This window comes from Diadema setosum, chromosome 13 (genome assembly GCF_964275005.1).
Source record: "Diadema setosum chromosome 13, eeDiaSeto1, whole genome shotgun sequence".
NCBI lineage: Eukaryota > Metazoa > Echinodermata > Echinoidea > Diadematoida > Diadematidae > Diadema > Diadema setosum.
Genome location: NC_092697.1, coordinates 32148576 through 32169106, shown reverse-complemented (window position 1 = coordinate 32169106; position 20531 = coordinate 32148576). Strand labels below are relative to the sequence as shown.

Below are 20531 nucleotides of genomic sequence, written 5' to 3'. Positions count from 1 at the left end.
CTCTAGTCTGCAATATTATTTGGAATCCACAATTATATTTGAAACATATTCATATGCATAAATGAATTGTATCTATAACGATTCGAAGCTGATACAAAAAGCACAAACAGGGTAAGTTTACATTATGCATTTCTTTTTTTACTCTCATATTGTACGCACAGAAAACATTTTATGATGTGACAAAGTGTATGTCCGTGAATATTTATTCGCTCTCGTCTCGCGGTAAAATATAACTTTACATCGAATGGTGAGGCGGTTTGGGCATTCCATACAAAATTGATAACCGTCCCACACCCACCGTTGGCGTGGAAAAGATTACTCTGAAGTGTCACTGGGCTCGAGCAATGGGAAATGTAACATCTACTCGTAGTCCTTGAATCTGGTACATGTATCAAGTTGAGCAATGGGAAATGTTAACTCTACTCGTTGTCCTTGAATCAAGTACATGTATCAAGTTTTAACCTTAGGGTATTTCCCATGCTTGCGAATCATATTCTGCCTATCACTTATTGTTTCTTGCACAAAATTTAATACTTACGAATGTGTGCTCCGACGTGTCGCATTGATTTCCTCCCGAGGCTGATAAAAAGCTGTGGAGTATCCTGTCTGTAGGTAACCCCGTGGCGCTCCTTCACACAGTTACTGGTCAGCTATTTTGTTGGGTGCTTCATTGAATTTGGATATCATTGTATGTTGTGGCAAGGAAATGCACACGTCTGTCTAGTGCAGGAATATTCTTCGCCCATTGAGACAAAAGTCGTAAAGCACACGCATTCTTCCTCGTCGGTCTGTGTGAGTGTTGGCAGCCACGCTGTTGTCATATAGCTTCAAAACTTGATAAGTGTTTCCGTGAGGGTAACTCGAGAGATACCGGAAGTGCCTATACATTCGCCTCACTAAAATAGGCGGAAAGCAAGCAAATAATACAAAGTGTGAGCCAACTGCCTCTCAGAGATGATGTGTGCATATCGGTTTAGGATGTTTTCATGTAGGAGCGTGATTCTGCGTGTGTTAACAACTATCTTTGCTTTTATATTATCAAAGACGGCAAACACAAAAGTTGTTCACTTTTGAGCTGCGGCTCAAAATGAATCCCTTTTCCAGCAGTATAGGCAATGGTACTTGTAGAGAGAGAGTGTATATCGATGATTATAGAGTGTTCTCAATTATTTCTTTTTTTTTCTTCTCCTTTGTCGTTCGTCCAGTGCCATGTCGCTCAGGAGTTTACGCGTAGTACTAAGTGTAGGATTATCACATGATATCAAGATTTTAATCATAGTAAAACATGGTATGTATTCCCATATTTTAGATCACTGCTTCCCCCCTTCTTTCTCAGTCTTTCAAAGTAATAGATCTTGTAACTATAGTGATAATTATAATAGTGAATAAAAGCCCGAAGGTAGCTTTTGGAGAATGCTAAAAAAACAACATTTTTATAATCAATTTCCCCTTCATATTTACGTAACAGATGCCATTAGATTATTCTACGTTCCCGAATACGGGCTAGACACAAAAATGGTTGCATAACCAAAATTGATGGTCAAGAATAATCATGTTGATCTAATCAATTTGGGTCCACAAAGGAACCGTTTTCCACTCGTATTTTAAGTACATGTAGACATACAGACATTATAGTTGGGTGTATGTGTAAAGATACCAGACAATATTTGGGCTTTTATTAAATTCTGATGATACAGTAGAAAACTCTTTCGCATGAAGTACATGATGTATCTACTATGTATTTTCATTGATCTCCATTCATAAGTGCACATGTTCAAAAGTAATTGACCTTTTACACTCTTGAGCATGGCAGTACTATAGTGAACATGTTAATGTTGATTAAATTTTGAAAGTTACAGATGTTTTCTTTGTTTGTATTTTTATGGAATGTGGTTGTCTCATAAGTAATACTTGGTGCACGAGTAACTGGTTGGGCCTAGGTCCTTTAACAAATCAACGGTGATAATAGTTACCTGCAATCAGTATATTACCTACTGATTACTGTAGTTACCCACAGGTAACTGCACTATTATTACATGTAGGGACCTACATATACCTGGTACCAATGGTAAGAACAGTTTCTTGCATCTATCATATTCTTTTACTGACTTCTTTGTTTTTATGCTGGCAGATTAACACACACAGACACACACAACACAGACACAGAGAGACAGACATACACACAGACACACACACAGTCACGCACACAGACAACACACAAATAAGACACCTACCAAGTCTCACACATTGGGTCTTTCTCAAGCCCACATGTCTGACATGCTGTTTCCCACATCTCAAAAAACAAAAACAAAAACAAAAACAAAACAGAACAAAACAAAACAACAACACACACAACCCCCTCAAAAAAACAAAAACAAACAAAACTAGATTTTTCAACCATAAAAAAACTCACATTTTGAGATGGACAGTTTTATCAGAATAAACCACAATATCATTTAGTATGCGTATACTATATGATTGGAGCTTAAAGGGACTGTACAGTACTGGTTGAGGTGGGGATTCAGGTTTATAACATTCCTAAGTGAGATAATGAGAAACCTCTTATGAAATATGAAAGAGCATGTAATTTTAAGAAGGATTCAATGTTTATTTGATGAAAATTGGTTTTCAAATGGCCGAGATATCTAAAAAAAAAAAAAGTGATAATAATAAAAGGCGACAGGCCACGCCTTCTATTAGGATCTCTTTGTTTCATCTTGTTTTTGGATATCTCAGCCATTTCAAAACCGATTTTCATCAGATAAACTTTTGATACCCCTTAAAATTGCATGCTCTTTGACATCTCAGAGTGGTTTCTGAATATCTTGCAATACATTAAAAGCTAAATCCTTACCTCAACCAGAACTGTACACACCCTTTAAAAGCATAGCTCTTTTCCCCCTTTATTTTGCTCGCCTTCTTTCCTTCCTTGTTTATCTGTCTTTGCTTTGCTTCTAACTCATACTCTTTCTCATCACAACTTTGCATCAATAATCAACAGTGACACATGAGTCACAAGTGACTTGACCTTGGGATGAGTTTTCAAGTTTTTGTTTCTGTCAGAATGTGGATATGGCAAGAAAGAAATGCCATGCGGGATGTGTGTATCGGTGTATGCGTGTTGGGGAGGGGGGGGGGGGAGAATTGTTCGATAATCTAAACAAAACCTGATCAGCGAGTCAGATAACAATGGTAGAGAGAGAGAGGGGGGGGGGGTGGGATAGAGGTGGACAGAGAGGGTAAGAGAAAACTTATTAAATATTGTAACATTATACTGTGTTATACAGGCGCAAAAATAAAAGCACACAAATATTTTTGCACAAAAAATTTCCACTTTTACAGTATATAACCAAACTATGAAGAGTCAAACACTGAACCACATATCCGTTTGAACCAATATGCACTGTGGCATATGTCTTTATTGCACAATGTGCCTAACTTGGTTATACAATTATTACTAGTATTGATATAGAAGCAGATGTTACACACTTTGATGAAAAAATATCTTACACTGAGTGGGGGAGTATGAATGAGCCATAGACAGACAATAATAATTGCAAGCATGCAGACATAATTCAGGGGCAGATCCAGGAATTCCGTAAAGGGGAGGCGCCTTTGCAAAATTAAAGGAGCGCAGATGAGTCCCCCCCCCCCCCCATTTTTTTCTTTTTATTTCTTTTGTTTTAACAAAAAAATAAAGAGGGCTCGTGCGCCTGGTGAACCCCCCTCTGGATCCGCCACTGATAACTGCAGAAACGGGGATTTGAATTTTTATCCAGCAAAGGTGTTTTACTCTCTGGGGGTGTTTCATGAAGCTGTTCTTAAAGTTACTTACGACTCAAGAAAGACTGGAACACGTTCTGATGTGCTATACTTATCAGAATTTCAATAATTCAGCAAAAGAACTGAACACCAGTCGTTCTTAAGTCATTCGTAACTTTAAGAACAGCTTTACGAAACACCCCTCTGGAAACTTTTATTTAACTTGAAGATTTCTCCTTCCTGCTTTCCAGCTCTCCAGTATGTAAACAATGTCAGTGCACTTTCTTTGCCTGTACAAGTTATCTAGCAGACTTCATGTTACTGTGAAGAGATAAAATATTCATGTATGCAGGGTTCTACAGTCTTGGTACATGTACCCCAAGTGACTTAAAAAGTGCACATATACAACTTGCCTATGATTCTAAATGATCATTATGCAGGTACAATTATGTACATTGTACACTGCAAGTTCCAGTATTGTAGGGTTAAATGTACAAGTTACACACAAGGGACTGATAGCTCTCTTTATGTGATACATAACTATGAAATTGATGGATGAGGTTAAGAAAATTGTCTGATATCATTCTATTTCTGTATCCATCAATTCTTTTTGCTCTGAATTGAAAGCTCAAATGGTACATTCTCCCCACCCCTGCATGGTTGAGAAATTAATCTGCGAGTTGAACTCTGCCATCTGCGAGTTGAACCCTGCCATCTGCGATCTACCCGTCAGATAGGCTTCTCCAATCTGCAAGCAGCCATTAAATAAGGCCTAGGGATCCCCGTGCATGATGACACTACGCCTGGGGTAGGTAGATCAGGTACTCTGCGTGGTGATCAATGAATCCTTGACAAATCTAACACACGTAGAAAACTGTTTGAAGTGTGTGAAACCAAGGAGGTACTACCTCCTTGGTGAAACTGGATGTACAGATGGAAATAAGTTTAGAATTACTCAACGACTCATGGTGTTTCACAATTGATAGAGAGCAAAGAGACTTGGCCAATGTGAGAGTCGAATCACTCAAAGGTACTCGTAAACCTCTATAAAAAGAAAGATGGAAAATAGATTGAAATATTAATGGCAATTGCCTATTGAAACCATGTTATGAGAGGAAATTCATTGGTGGCTCTGTGAATTTAGCACATCAGTCACATATGTGAGAATTAAATGCCTGTTTAATTGATTAAGTGAAATGTGAAACACATTAGTCTGCATGCAATGTGAGGCACAACTGATAATAGGCAAGAAGAAAATGGATACTGTGAAAACTGTTATTTTCACGAGGGTTTAATATTGATGAATTTCGTGAATCATCGCTGGGCCGTATAACACATGATAATATCGTGAACGGACGGGCATTATAGTACCCTTACAAGATAGCCTTGGCGTCAAATTGCAAAAATAACAGCTTTTACAGTTTACATTATGACATGAGATATCAGAAAGAACAGCTTCTCTTGAAAGATGGAATGGAAGACTCTGCTTTATGGGAAATTATATGCAAGAAGCCAAACTGCCTACAGCCATATAGATATGCCAAGTAGTGATGGGTAGTTATGTTGGTATATGTTTATTTTTTGTGTGCTTTGTACAGGATGATAAAAGGGGAAGGTAGGAGTATGATTTGTTGGAGCGAATCCACTGGCATCTAGGCACCAGTGTAGTACAGGAGCTTGGAGTCAAGACACTCGTACTGCACCTCCAGGTACTTGTAGGTGTTGGGGCAGGGGTCGGGGAAGGTTCGCGCGTTAGCCCAGATCTCACACTTCTCGTGACCCTGGCAGAGCTTCATGACAACCGCCCTCGAGGTTGGCTCGTGGCACGACTGATCGGCAATGTTGTCATGGGCACATATCTATTGCAGAGAGAGAGACAGAGATTGATGAATGTATGTAAATCATCCATCATGAATACTGGTAGGTCAAGATTGTATGTCCTGTAACAAGAAAGGATACTACTGTAAAATGCTGCCATAAAATCACATTTCAGAAAAAAAACCCAAGCTGCTGAGACCTTTTTATCTAGCGTAAATAGCGAGCCATTAGACTACAATTGAGTCAAAGGGGGCATGAGATCATCAATCCTTATAGAATCTTAATCAGAGGTATGATTACACACATAAATGATAAAATGAAAAGGTAAACTTTAGCTTTTGCCTCTGACAAAGATTCTGCCAAGATCGAAAGCTAGGACTCTGTTAACCCTATTCTAACTGGGGGGGGGGTCAAATTGACCCCCCCCTCGACGTTTCGCGCCACGATTTCGCAACGCGCAAAGATTTTGCCGCGTCGTTTCACGACTTTTTTCATTGAAGTCTCCCGCATATTTTGAGACCAAACTTGCGACGTCGGGGTACACCGTTTTGAAGTTACGTAATGTTTTGCATATGCATGTCAACCAAAAAACAGTTCAAATTCATGATATCGTGTGCAAATCCAATGCAAATTGTGTTTTTTGGTTAAATTTATATAAATTAGATTATTTCAACTTTTAACCATTGAAATTAATCAATTCTAGTGTAGATAAGCCTGAAAAAGTGCCTACAACAAATTTTGGCAAAAAAACAATAGAAAACAAAAGGTCGAAAAAACAATAAAATATATAAGAAATTAACAAAACAATAAAAAACATAAGAAATTGATTTCGATTGTGCTAATTTTTTTCAAGAAAATTGTTTGATGTGTCTTGAGGAATTCTGACACAAAAATTTAGCAATCCTCCAGTCTTTTTAATGGAGTTATAGGTGAAAATATGATTTCATGCACAAATTTGCATAATTTATTTATTAAAAATAGAAAGGCAATATTCTTCTATTGTATGACCATGTTATCTTGTAGTTTACATCCAGCTCTATCTTCAGGCAAAATTTCACGGCGATCGCACGATCGGCGGCCGAGATCTGAAGGGGGGGTCAAATTGACCCCCCCTCAGTAAAAACTTGGTCTCAAATAGCCCAGTTAGAATAGGGTTAATCAACATCAAATCAGAACAAAAATATTTTTATACTGAGTTATATCTGAGTTAGAATCTGTCCAAAACTTTTCCTAGTATGTTTTAGATGTGTGCAAATCATTAGAAACTTCAAAATTCCCTCATGTACTGGTCTTTCCTTGGATTTCGGAGATTCATATTTAATGTCTCCAGCATAGGATAACATGTTTGAATTATTGCCATTACCAGTAGTCGCCCAGTTTTCTTTACATTTACTTCTCTTTGCTCTAACTTTTGTTGATTTGTTGCATAGAAATCCTTGTGATCATTCGTTCAGCACAACTTCATCTCTGAATATGATTTCTGTGTTCTGACTGCAGCATCTTGTGTCAGGAAAAAACAAAATACACAGGCACTGTGCCCTGACTGCAGTCAAGTTATTTATTTCTGATCCTAAGCACCTCACCCAGATTTGATCATTGCTTATTCATTGGTGAATTGAATAAGAATCATAATGACGGCATTTGCAGCCTCCATCGACCTTGATTCAATCTTGTCGAAATTGTGATGATATTACTGGCTGTGACAAAGTGAACTAATTTGATGAGATGTTTCCATGACAACAACAGTTTCTGTAAGTTCCCTTACTTGAACCCTGTTTCCATCATCAAAAAGATAACTTCAAAATCCCCACCCCCCGTCAAGACCCAGATCCTTCCCCTGTCTCACCTCTCGTCCAGCTGACCGTCCGTAGCTGGCGGTCAGGACGTTGATGTAGCCGCCCCTGCAGTTGAGCATGACCGGATGGTCCTGGCAGATGACCTTCCTGTAGGGCAGGCGGGGGTGCTTGACCGCCGGGTGCCGCCGACAGGTGTAGTAGACGGAGAGGTAGTGGCGGCGTGTGAAGCAGGGGTCTCCGAAGAGACGGTCACAGGCTGGTATCTGGGTGAGGATGTAGGAGGGCATTGTGGGAAGGGGAGATGTGGAGTGGGAAGGATGAAGGGATTGTGGGGAAAAAAGAGGAATTGTTGGAAGGAAAGGGGAGGGAATAACGAAGAATCATCAATTTCCAAGCATCCTGAGCACCATTCTATACAGCCTCCACTACCATGGTTACTGCTCTTGAATTCTTCAACCCTTGATACTTTTCTTGGCCTTCGTTACATACATGCCTGGCATAGACATTGTTGTTAAAATAGCAGGAACCAGCCGGAGGTGATCTGGAAATATTGACTGAAAAAAAAATCAGAGAAAAAAGGATAAGGAGACAATGGTTAAAAACATCAACCACCAAGCAATATCACAAAATCCAACATTAGGTCTCTGCTAGATCAATGGGTAAACTCAGCTCTATCTTTCCAATATCTCTCTGACATTTAATTCGCAATCTTCAGGTTTATTCCAGTAAGTACTGAAACGGCATATAACATGCCATCATTTGTATGAATACACTGACTGATATAAACCTCATTCATTAAGATATGTTTTGATATAGCTGCTCGCTCAAATTAATTTTTCTGCATCTGAAATTAATTGATCCCTATCACCTTAAACGTGTACCTCATTGGATATTCGGAGCACTAGCCTATCACTCCCCTGGACAGCAAGCCACACCCCTGGGTGTGGCTTGCTGTCCAAGGAGACACGCCCACAAATGTTGATAACTCTTTGAGCTTCTTGCCAAGGCATTTACATGCAAGCTTACAGTTAGGCAGTTTGCTCCTGCACCATGAATGGTTGTTAGAAGTGTATGCATGTCTTTAAATGTACCGGTACTGAATGCCATCATGTTTGGTGCTTGTATGTTGTGAGAGTAAAGGCTTTCAAAAGTTGTCTTGAACTTCCCTTACATGTGATGTTTGGCTGAGTCTCCTCTTGATCGAAGTTTCACTTTAACTCATTGAAGACGAGTTCCGAGAATACTCGGGCAGGCGTCTATGGGAAATGCGCGTTATAGCAAAATCAGTCCGTCCTCAACGTGTTAATAAACTCCCAAGCACTGAATAACACCAAGGACCTGAATTCAGCAGCACTACCCCCCTCCCTCCCCCCCCCCCCAGGTACAAAGTGATCGAGAGACTTGCACACCTTCCTACTCGTGTCTGTGCAGAGAATTTATGGTGTTGAAATCCAAATTTTTGACAATGAAACTTCTGCTTGACACAATTCTCTAGAAGTCATTCCAGGGAAAGGGAGGTTCCTAATTACAGGGGGGGGGGGGGGGAAGGGAGGGTTGCCACCTTTGAGCTAAAATCCAGACCATTTCTCTTTTTTCTAGCAGTCAGGGCCTCCTCTCATATATCCTGACTTGCAAGAGAATCTGTGGGGGGGGGGGGGGGGGGGGGTTCTCTAGTCGACCCTCATGTGCCAGAATTTCTCCAGAATTTCCTTAATGGATTCCACACTTTCCTACAGACATCATTCCAGGCCAGCTCGTAGTAGGGAAAACCCCTTCCTCTTCAAAGTGCCATTCCAAAACCATATGCATCAGGTTGACTTTGATAGAGTGAAACCAGATGAATAGAACTGAAGAAGTTTTATCAAAACCGGATACAAGCAAAAAAATAAAATTGTAAAAAAGCCTTAAAAGAAGAAAGAATTATTATCACTGTTTTGTGAAAACGTGGTACACCTAAAATTCCACAACTTTTACCAAATACACATACAGTGGGACAAGAGTCATATCAAAATACAGATTTTTTTTCTTTTGATGATTTTACAACTGCAACCTCTTGCCTCTTAAAAGTCATTATCCTTAGGATAATGACTTTTAAGAGGCAAGAGGTTGCAGTTGTAAAAATTTATGTGGTTTTGTATAATTATACAAAACCACATAAATTTGATGCGAAGGATACACCATACTCCTATATTTCATGTCAAGACGGAAAATCTATTGAAGATTTGCATACAGTTCAATGAAAGACTTGTGACGTGATAACATCATCACTGCTGCCAATTTGAGTACTTGTATGTGGTTGTGACTATTATCGTTGTTTTGTGAAAACACGGTACATCTAAGATTCCACAACTTTCCTATTTTAGATCTAATTTTGATAAGCCCTCTGCAATTTTGTTTGACTGATTTTATCCTAAATTCTCTTTTTCTTTTTTTACATACAAAATCTCAAGAAAACTTAGTTGTTGATGTTGTTTTTTTCTGTATGACTTGTAGCTCCAAACTCAGAAATACTGTATACTATTACTTCTCTTCCTTCAACTTTTTCCTATTCATGCAGGTACATATCCCTTTCTTTGTCCCTTCAAATTTGTTTCTGTCTGGTCATATATTACCCCGAGTTGTCCTTCTCGATCAAATGATGTTGAAAATACTGAGAAGTTAAAGTTGTTTACTGTAAAACATGATCCATTCGCGGCAAGAAAATTTCGCGAATTGCAGCCGATGGCCTTTCTTGCAGCATGAAATTTTCACGAATTGCAACTGGCATCTAATGCATACTGTGTAGGCAAGAATTTTCGCATGCATTTTAATTTCGCGAATGTTGGCGCTTGGAAATTAAAATGCACGTGAACATTCTTCGTTTTACTGTATCTGTTTTTATGTGTTTTGTTCCTTCAATTGAAAGTAAGAAAGAATTGTAAGAAACCAATTGGGGATAAAATCTGCCTTACCTGGGCTCTATTCTATGAAGAGTTAAAGTTGATTATATAGTTGATTTCAACTGTAAGTCTATGGCAGCCTGTGTGGTAAGGAAATTTAAAATCGATTTAATCTTTTGATAAAACGGGGCCCTGGATATAGCACAGCTACATTAAAAAGCCCAGCCAGATTAGGGTTACGATATGATGAAATATATATGTATGTATATTACACACATGATAATATCATTCTCTCATTTACACTTTGATGTGAAAATTGCTGAGTTTGTCAAAATAATTTCATATGTACAAGTGGAGAAGTAAAAAAAAAACCACACAACTGAAACTGAAAACTAACACTTAACTATTTACAAACCAACTTGAACGCGGTCTGGAATTGCACTTTCAGTGAGAGGGGGTTTCCCTACTCCAAGTTGGTCTAGTTGACAATGTCTAGAAAAGTGTTGAATCCATCAATGAAACTCTGGATACTATGATGGTTCCAGAGTGGTTCACCTCAACTGTTGGCACGGGAACAGGTATCGTCGGACCTATGGCAGATGTGCTGTACCTGCACACTGTCTGTTCTTTTGGAGGTTTCGGGGAGGTTTCGGGGACATCCCCGCCTCACATGTGATTGCAGCTACTAATCCAGACCACTTTAACCACATCCTCCTTGTGGCAGGATGATTATTTGTATCTGGTTGCATGGTTAAGCAATCTAAATCAACAGCGTCTTATATGGGTTTGCTAAAGCTTAAAGATGATATCGTAAGAGCCCATTTATAATCTTCCCTACTTTTGAAATAGTAATCTCTATTTTCAAAATAATTTTCCTCTGCACATACTCACACATGAGGTATACTTAATCACATCCAAAACATCTACCTAGTATTGAACATATGGGAGCACATTTTTATCTAGGCAGTAAAGAATCTGAAAATCTGAGAAAAAGCTGATGTAGCCCTCACTTCACTGGAGTGATGTCTGCAAGTATGTTTACACAGCTTTGTAGTGACACGACACACATACTCAAGCTCCAACTGCCAACACAAAGTATGCTATCCGATCCCTTTCCAACAGCAAACGAAAAGCAGTTAAATCAGTCAAACGTTATATTTTAGATTTCCATGCAGGATACAAAAAAACATGTAAATTGTAATACAATACAAAGCATGTCACCACTTTGCAACAGCCATGACCTGCATTTATCTCTCATATGTCAAGTTGATTCTGCAAAGGACATGCTGGAGACACAACATGAACACAGCAAGAATTATACCAGTATATTCTATATACATTGTATATATATATATATATATATATATATATATATATATATATATATATATGTATATATATAAAATACAGACATACAAACACACATACACACACAAACACACATCATATAAATATGATACACTAGAAAATGTGCTATCTTTTTGCAACAGTCATAATGCACACAATTTCCAAACAAAGGTCTGGTCAATTCTGATGAAGGCACAACAAAACCACAGCAAGAGAAATACATGTGCATATGAATTTCACTTAATATCAGTCATAATTGTAGGACTGCTGTAGCACAGGGGATATAGAATACTCCAAACTCATCAACTGAGATTCTGACTTAAGCTCATGCATGCCCGGATATCCCACTTGGCTCTGGTGTGAAAATGTATACCTTGAAATGCACGGGGTTAAAAAGAAAATTAGGTTCTCCACTCTAGAAGATCAGTATCAATAGACGAAAGTGGAGCTTCATACAATGTACACCGCTGGTAGTGAGACCATATTACAGTACTATCACAGTGTAATTACCTACAGGGCTGCCAAACTTTGTGGATCTATTAAGACACTGATGCACAATTAAAAAGGTATTTTAGAGGCAAAATCATGTCATGGCTCAAAAGTGTGGAAATTGTACATATCTAGCAGTTTGAATCAAATTTAAATAAGAATATGTCATTTCAAAAACATATATGAATATGTATTTTTTTCCAGTTTCTGATAAAGAAAATCTGCATTACATATTATTCTAGCTAATGTTTACTACTGGTAGTTTGCAGCTTTGAATCCCATCAACCTGCAACATTGCAGTGTGATGGGTAGAAACAATTACAGGGGAATCAACTGCACCCCCTTTTCTGGGCACCTACTCACCGCACACTTCTGGTACCCCTGGCACATCTCCAGGACCATGGCCCGGGAGCTCAGTGCGTCGCAGACCTCGTCCTCCCCCTCGCACACCAGCTCCAGGCTGCCGTAGCCGACGTCCAGGATGTCCAGCATGTAGTCGCCACAGTCCAGCTTCATCACCTGGCCCTCGGTGACCACAGCGTGCATTCTGGGATACTCAATCACTTCCTCTGCAGGGGGGGGGGGGGGAGAGTTTCACACCAATATGATAACAAGATCATACTTGACCACCCTTTAGTGCACAATACACACAATATCTTTCTGGGTGCTTTTATTTTTGGGAATTTTGCAAGCCAACTACCGGAAAAGATATTCAGAACACAAATTTGTTAACTGCTGCACTTCTCAGCCTTTTTGAACCAGAGGCCCGCTTTAATTGGCCCCTACTAAATTAGAGGCCCAGTTAGATTGAATGCAAATGATTTTTATTCTGTTTTTGGCTGACATTGCAGCCCACCTGTGAGAGGTTTACATCCCAACAATTGAGAAACGCGAGTAAACTGTTCAAGTCTCCTGGTATCAGTGGCTGTGCCCTTAGGCTAGGCACTCTATCCTCATTGTGTAATCTTTCCGAGGGGACTCAAAGCCAATGGTCCATATGGTTGCTTGCTATTCCAAAGCATTCATGACTTTTTCAGCAGTGACAAAAAACAACAAATCAATATCACTTTAATCAATATTCCAGGGTCTGATTCTCACATAAAATCTGAACTATACATGTATCAATGCAAATTTACCGCTCACCCCTTCCCTATCCCAATGTTATTCCTATTAAACACTTGGAAGGGGGGGGGGGGGGGGTGATTATTATAGATGTCTTACTTTGGCAGTAGTGTCCGTTGCCGGAGTAACCGCTCATGCAGTGGCAGCCGTAGCGGAGGTCCTTGCCTGCCCCACAGGTGCCTTGGTCACTGCAGCGATAATCTTGACACTCCAGGATATTGCCAGCTGAACACTCGCAGTACTTCTGGCAACCGTACTGGGTGATACTCATGCCCGGCTGATGGAGGGGGGGGGGGGGGCGTGGGTGGGAGGAAATGTGTTTTGATAATAAAGTGGTTACCACTGATACACGAAAAAGGTTTCTTTTGACCGACGTTCAACATTTACATAGAATATATGATGATTTAATGAGTTATTCCTTTTGCCAGGTGTATTTTGAAATGAGAATGAGATTTTGTGTTTCTCTGAAAAGTATTACCATTATTTCCAGTTTTATCACAAAAACCAAAACAATTATACTGGCAAATTGTTTATCAAGAACACCTTGGATGGAACATCTGCACCTAGCAGTCCTGAATCCACACTGCAGTATTTGGCTTATCTTTCACAGTAATCATTTGACATTAATAGACTTTTTTTTTGGTGGGGGGGGGGGGGAGGGGGTGTCAAATTGTCGTTGAAAATTCAACACATCAAACAATGAACAAATCATAATACGTTTCAATTTCAATACAGTAAGAGTGATGGCATTGTCAAGAGTTATCTGGACTTACCGACACGTAGAAGCGGTCGTGGTCGTGTGACATGGTGCAGCCGCATTCGTGAGGACTCACGCACCGGCCGCGGCCCGACAGAACCTTGCCCAGCCGGCACTCGCAGCCCTCGTAGCAACGGTTGCTGCACGTCGTTTCCAACTCGTCCAGGCCACAGTGCTGGACGAATCCGTCCGAACAGGACGTGTAGACCATGTCGGGTGGACAGCTTAAGCCTGCAGTGATGTAATGTGATATCAAACATACAATGTTGCGCTTAATATCAGGCCCATTCATACACTCAGAAAAAGTGAGATTCAAATCACTTTTCCAGTATTTCTTTATTCACATGTGTATGGGAAAAAAATTGCGATTCAAATTACACCACTTCACAAAGAAAAATAGCAACCAACAGCACACTGGTTCAAGTGATGTGCATGCATGAGTCTCAAAGTTTGACCTGACTTTGACTCGCCTGTCCTATTGGGACTAAAAAATATGGATTTGTAAAGAGTAGTTCAGATAGGAGTGTGTGGTGAAATCATCAAGAAAATTAGGGAACTCCTACTGAAACAAAAGCTGGAGGTCTGCAAAAATGACACATACTCTTTGATGAATGAAAGTTGCAGTGTATGGTGTTTTCAAATCACATCTCTCTAAAGGAAGGAAAAGAAAACCTTACAAACTTACCACATCCTGTTGCTGCTCTCCAGTTGGGGAGCTTGACCCCTTCACCCAGGCAGGCATCGGCATAGGCCTCCAGGTCAGCACACACCAAGTCCGTGGCTGGTAGAATGGAGCACTGGTCCTGCATGCAGGCCTTGAAGAAGGGCTCCGGGTCCACAGTGGCGTGGCAGGCCGAGAACGTACCTGGTAGTGATGAATGAGATGATGATGCTTGATGCTGAAGCTATTTTTGGGGTGTCATGACAGTGTCTAGTTCACAGAATTCTCAGAGGTGACTTGTATCTAACCACTGGTTATGCACTCCTGATTTAGACAATGGTTTGGATTCAAGTTTTCTTCGTGAACACACCAAGCTGATTGTAATCCACACACTAAAAACTGGATTGTGAATATCATCCATCCACACTCCCCATCCAGTCTTGGGTCTACTTACAATTCTGGTTTTAAAGGACTACTCTCACTTTACACCTGGTCCTTTGATTCAATCAAGGATCAATTCATCATTCTGATTTGTGATGACAGTCACCTTATTCAAGTCCTTTTCTATTTTATTTTATTTATTACCTCCGCCAAGGGAGGAGGTTATTTTTTCGTTACTGTTGGTTTATTCGTTAGTTTGTTAATTAGTTTGTCCGTGTGCAAAATAACTCAAAAAGTAGTCTACGGATTTGAATGAGACTTGCAGAAAAGGTTTAAAATGATACAAGTAACAGATGATTAAATTTTGGCAGTGATCCGAGAATTTTTGGGGAATTTATGAAGGATTTTTGATATTTTGGAAGGTAGGGTCAATGAACTTGGGAATTCAGGCTGCGCGTATTTGAGGTTTGTATGCGCCCACTGAAGTGCGTGCTCTAGTTTCTGCTAGGCCCAAGCGGCCGTGCAGCTGAGGGTTTATGATGTAACAAAGGCTTCTATATTGGGAAATCGGGCGATTTTTAGAAGAGCCCGAAGAACTTTTCCCCATTGGTGGAGAGGAGAAAAATCTCTTTTGGAAGAGGAAGATCATCGGTGGAAAGTAGCTGCTTGGCGGAGGTCTGCGCACTCAGAGTGCTTTTCTAGTTTATTATTATATATATATATTTTTTTTTACTAGGGGTCAAGAGTTCACTTACCATTCTTGTTTGTGAGGACAGAGCAGATTTCATAGGCCTGTTGGTTGTACGAGGCACGGCGGACGCACGGATCTTGATTCTGGCAAGTGGCACAACCACTGCAGTCAGTTCCATGAGACCAGGCTTCTGCCAGCTGGCCAGTGGTTGCCACCTAATGGGGTGGAAGACGGTCAGATTGAGACTAGTGGTAGTGTGACGTGCCAAGATAGCTACTGCATATTTAAGGCAACACTTTGGTCCTCATAATTCATATGCCTGCAGAAACTGTCTACTTGTGCTCTAAAAATAGAAACATATATGCATAAGAAATGTGTGAAATAATGCTGTGAATACATGATTTCACTACAGTAACAACGAAAATGAGTAATATTAGCCCAAAAGGTATGTTGGAAGTATTACAATCTCAGAGCATACCTGACCACGGTAGCTACGTAATGTTTTGCGATCACTTACGAATGAGGCCATAGCAGTATCCATTACCCTTTCATACAAGGGAGAATCGTTTGCAGCTCGCTGGGAAATATTACTGCTAAGGCATGTTCAATCATCACATAATATTCGTATTCGCATCTACCCATTACAGAACAGGGAGGGTGCTTCAGGAATGAAAGCTGTGTACTATGATCATTTTTTTTTCTATTTTGATCTCAAAATACTTCAAACACAACTCACTATCCTGGCAAATCAGATCAGCAAGACAAGTTTCTTGGTAGATCTTTTCAATATCAACAGTAAATTCCAAATGGTGGAAAAAGAATTTTGAGTCTTCTGATTGGCAAACACTTCTATCAAGCCTGGTAATTTCTATTCTAAAAAAGGTGAACACTATTTACCCAAATGAGTTCATATCTTATGATGATAGTCAAGACATACGTGTAGTATATGAAATTACTGTTTTTCAACTGACACAAACAAATTAGAATCCCTCTCATCTCTCAACTTAGAATCTACAGATACTCTATTTTGATTGAAAATAATATCTCAAGCCACTGAGGACGAGTTGATTTTGCTACAACACGCATTTCCCATAGATACATGTACCTACCCAAGTACAATTGTGTACTTGGGACTAGGCCTTTAACAGTTGAATGCCATACTCACCTACAACTGTATATAATACTCTTACATAAATCTACAGTGCTTTACAAGGAGAAGGAGCAGAATAAATTCATGAAATCGATCCTGCTATTGGGCCGTAAACATGACAATGCCCTGTATTAGTGGGATTATCAACTTGAGCTCTGGTACAACATGTGGAGGAGAAGGTTGCATGATATACTGGCATATACAGTGTCTACTGATAGCAATACTAAGAGGATGGAAGCATGCTCCATTTTCAAGAAGTAACTGGGGTGATTGATCATATATACCTGTTTTCCACTTTGGTCCTGGGCGTCATTGTCTGGGTTGTTGTCAAAGTTTCCACACATACCACATGGCTTGTAGGCCCCCTTGGCAACGCTAACCACAACGTGCCGCTTGCCGTCCCACTGAACAGAGACCCCGCGATTAGTGGAGGCCACCTATGAGGGCATCAAACACAACGTGCTGATCGAGGTAAGATTATTTCCAAGCATATCACTAACTAGATATATCGCTACGGCGACTGATATGCCTCCGCCATAATGCATGGTTCTCCTAATAGGTCTATAGTACAATGTCTTGACAATGTGTGATGACAGTTTCACACAATTGGCAAAATATTAAAATGACAGGTTTGACACAAATGTGCTGAATGTTCACTTTCCTAGAACTAGGTTCAATTGGATGAATGATTAAAATGTCAGAGTGCAGGTATTTGGGGAACTGATGATTTTTACTTGACTTTTGACCCTTTTATAAGTTTATGCATTGAGTAATTTTCAAGGTATTGAGAAAAAGTATAATTTCAGTATCAAAAGGGAAAATAGCATTATCTAAACCTGGCCTTTGACCTCTGACCTCACAGTTCCAAAGAGAATCACTGTTAGGTTGAACATGCATAAATATGTAAGTTTCATGATGATACCTTGAGTTACTTTTGAGATATGGAGGAAAAAGTGCAATTCAGCACTTTCACTTGACCTTTGACCTTTGACCTTTTGGCAAGAAACTTCCCACAGAATTTATATTGGGTAATACATACATACATCAAGTTAAAAAAAAAACAAAAACCTTCAGGCATTGCATAAATATAAGGAAAGTAGTGATATTTTGAGGAGTTGACCTTGACCTTTGACCCCCTGACCTTTGACCCATGACCCCAACTTCCCTAGATAATCACTGCCCATCGGTACAAGCATATATACTAAGTTCCATGACGATACCTTGATCCATTTGCCAGATATGGAGAAAAACATGAAATTTCAATTTTTTTTCACAAAATAACCTGTGACCTTTGACCTTTGACCCTGTGACCCTAAAATCCACATAAAGTATTATCCCTGAAGGATATACCCGCATACCAAGTTTGATGTAAAACTACCACACGGTTCTTGAGATATCGACAAAAACAAAACGGGACGGACGGACGGACGGACGTACGGACGTACGGACGGACGACCCGAAAACATAATGCCTCAGGCCACTTCGTTGCGGAGGCATAAAAAGGAATGAAATCAAAATATATAAATGTGGAGTGAATGCAGGGATATAGAACATAGAATAGTACAATACATCAGTGAAATTTGAGGAAAATTGGACAATCCGTTCAAAAGTTATGAATATTAAAGTTACGGCAAAGCCATAGCTGGACGAGACTACTTCACCAGTCCATGGCATCAATGCAGAACAATGATACTGAGAAAATATTTTAAAAATTCCACAAAACTTAATTAGGTGATACGCTATCAGCGTATCACCTATTGTGATTGTCAAAATCTCTCTTTATTTTTTTTTATTCTTCTTTCTTTCTGGACAATTTTGTGTCGTCAATATCTCAAGAATGACATTACGGAATAACATGACATTTTCAGTCAACATGTCTCATGACAAAATCTAGCCACAATAAGGTTTTCATGACAGTAACATATCTATGACGTCATCTAGGCGCCATTTTGTGATTTTCGGACCTTGTCACATGATCGATCATAACTTCATAACTAGATGTCATTTCTGTATCATTTTCGCTGGACATAAAGTTCAGGTCACGCTCTATCTTACTTTTTAACGCTAGTTACCCAGGTCATCATTAGGCGCGCGTAAGCGCGCGTCAAAATTTTAAAAGGCTCAAAACGACTTCCCAATGGGAAATCTCGAAGTTTCAGACAATTTTAAGCGTTTCAAACATTTTCTCGCGTGCGCGTCCGTCCGCGCAATTTCGCGCGCAGAGCGCGTAAGCAACATGGAAATGCAATTTTTTTGACTGATTTGGATTCCTGATACTTTGAGTAACAATATCCATTGATTTCCGATCGATTTCGACCCATAACAAAGGAATGCACAGGCGTCAAAGTTGAAATTCCGCACGCGCGTCTTTCTGCAAATATAGTCAAAAAACATGTCTTTGTTTATTTCGTCATAGCTCTTTAAATCGTCCGTTGACCCTATATTTCTATTGCATATTACAAAAGCATATGAATTGTAAATAACATTCCAAGTATCAATATTGCCAGAAAACTCGATGACGTCATCATATCGTCATTTTATATAGAAAAAGTGGAATTGATTTTTTTGAGGTACTGTTTCTGACATTCATTTGCTCGTATCTTTGTTGTTTAACCTCAATATTATCCCAAATTCAGATATGTTGTACTTTGAACATTTGCCTCTCAAGTCCATGTGATGGTTTTGAAATATGATGACGTCATCATACTAGAAATTGTGATTAAAGGTAAAGACTCAAAATCGGACAAGTTTACATGTTATGTCTATGGGAGGTGATTTTTTTTCAAACCATGCATTGACTTGACAACGTTTAAGCACCTTTACCTCATCTGATTTTGCTCCATTTCCTCTGAAACATAAATATGTTGTAGCTGAGACAATAAGCTTTAGTAATCATGCATTTTATGTTTTCAAATCTCCTCATCAGGTTGATAATTTTGTAGTTTAAAACTGAAAATGAGAATGCAATCTGTACGGAACGATTCCCAATTTTTCTTTGCAACTGTATATTGATCGAATCCAAGCTGCCACTTGTGGGAAGTTGAATAGCGCCATCACAAGTCAACACTGTCACGATAGTATTTAGATTTAAGCTTCGCACTCGATCTTCAGGACAGCCATGTGGCATAATCAGTTAGCGCGCTGGTTGTTCATAACGCCATACCGGAAGGCGAGAGGTTCGACTCCCGCAGGACTTTTATCCGTTATTTCTTTTTTTCTCTTTTTTTCTGCAGTTCAGCTTTACTCCGATGTCATTTATCGTATTATTTTATCAAGTGTACGTAACCCGTGAACACGGCTGCTCTATTTCCCTTGTTTTGTATTGGAGTTTGGAGATTGGGTTTGCTTCATTAATTTTGTCACACTTAATGTTGTAAATTGCCCCTTGTTACAGTGTCCCGCTTGCCACCTTTCGTTTGCTCTTTCCTTTTCTCTTCATTGGTTATTGTTATACTGTAACAGGATAGGTAGGAACATGTACGTTTAAATAACTTGCAGGAATGGGAGCTGAATTGATTAACTCTAGTCCAGGTGTATGGCGTCTCGCTCATCTCTTTGAAATTCCAGGTTGTTATTGTTTGACCCAATAACGGAGTTGTAGACAGGTTGATTATGTTGCTATAGAGGTATCTTGTGCCACATGAATAGAAGGCATCGCTGTTTAGTAGTAGTAATGAA

At 39.6% G+C, this 20531-nt stretch overlaps 1 protein-coding gene across 1 annotated transcript in view; it reads right to left on the bottom strand.

The window, feature by feature from the left end:
- Positions 1-3383: 3383 nt before the first annotated feature.
- LOC140236591 (uncharacterized) overlaps positions 3384-20531 on the bottom strand; it is a 98452-nt gene continuing 81304 nt past the window's right edge. Inside the window, exons 49-56 of the mRNA XM_072316517.1 lie at positions 17138-17290; positions 15768-15918; positions 14656-14835; positions 13987-14201; positions 13313-13490; positions 12455-12660; positions 7427-7639; positions 3384-5621 (exon numbers count right to left, since the gene is read on the bottom strand). Coding sequence (XP_072172618.1) covers positions 5415-5621; positions 7427-7639; positions 12455-12660; positions 13313-13490; positions 13987-14201; positions 14656-14835; positions 15768-15918; positions 17138-17290 — 1503 coding nt within the window. The 3' untranslated portion in view covers positions 3384-5414. The remainder of the gene's footprint in view (positions 5622-7426; positions 7640-12454; positions 12661-13312; positions 13491-13986; positions 14202-14655; positions 14836-15767; positions 15919-17137; positions 17291-20531) is intronic.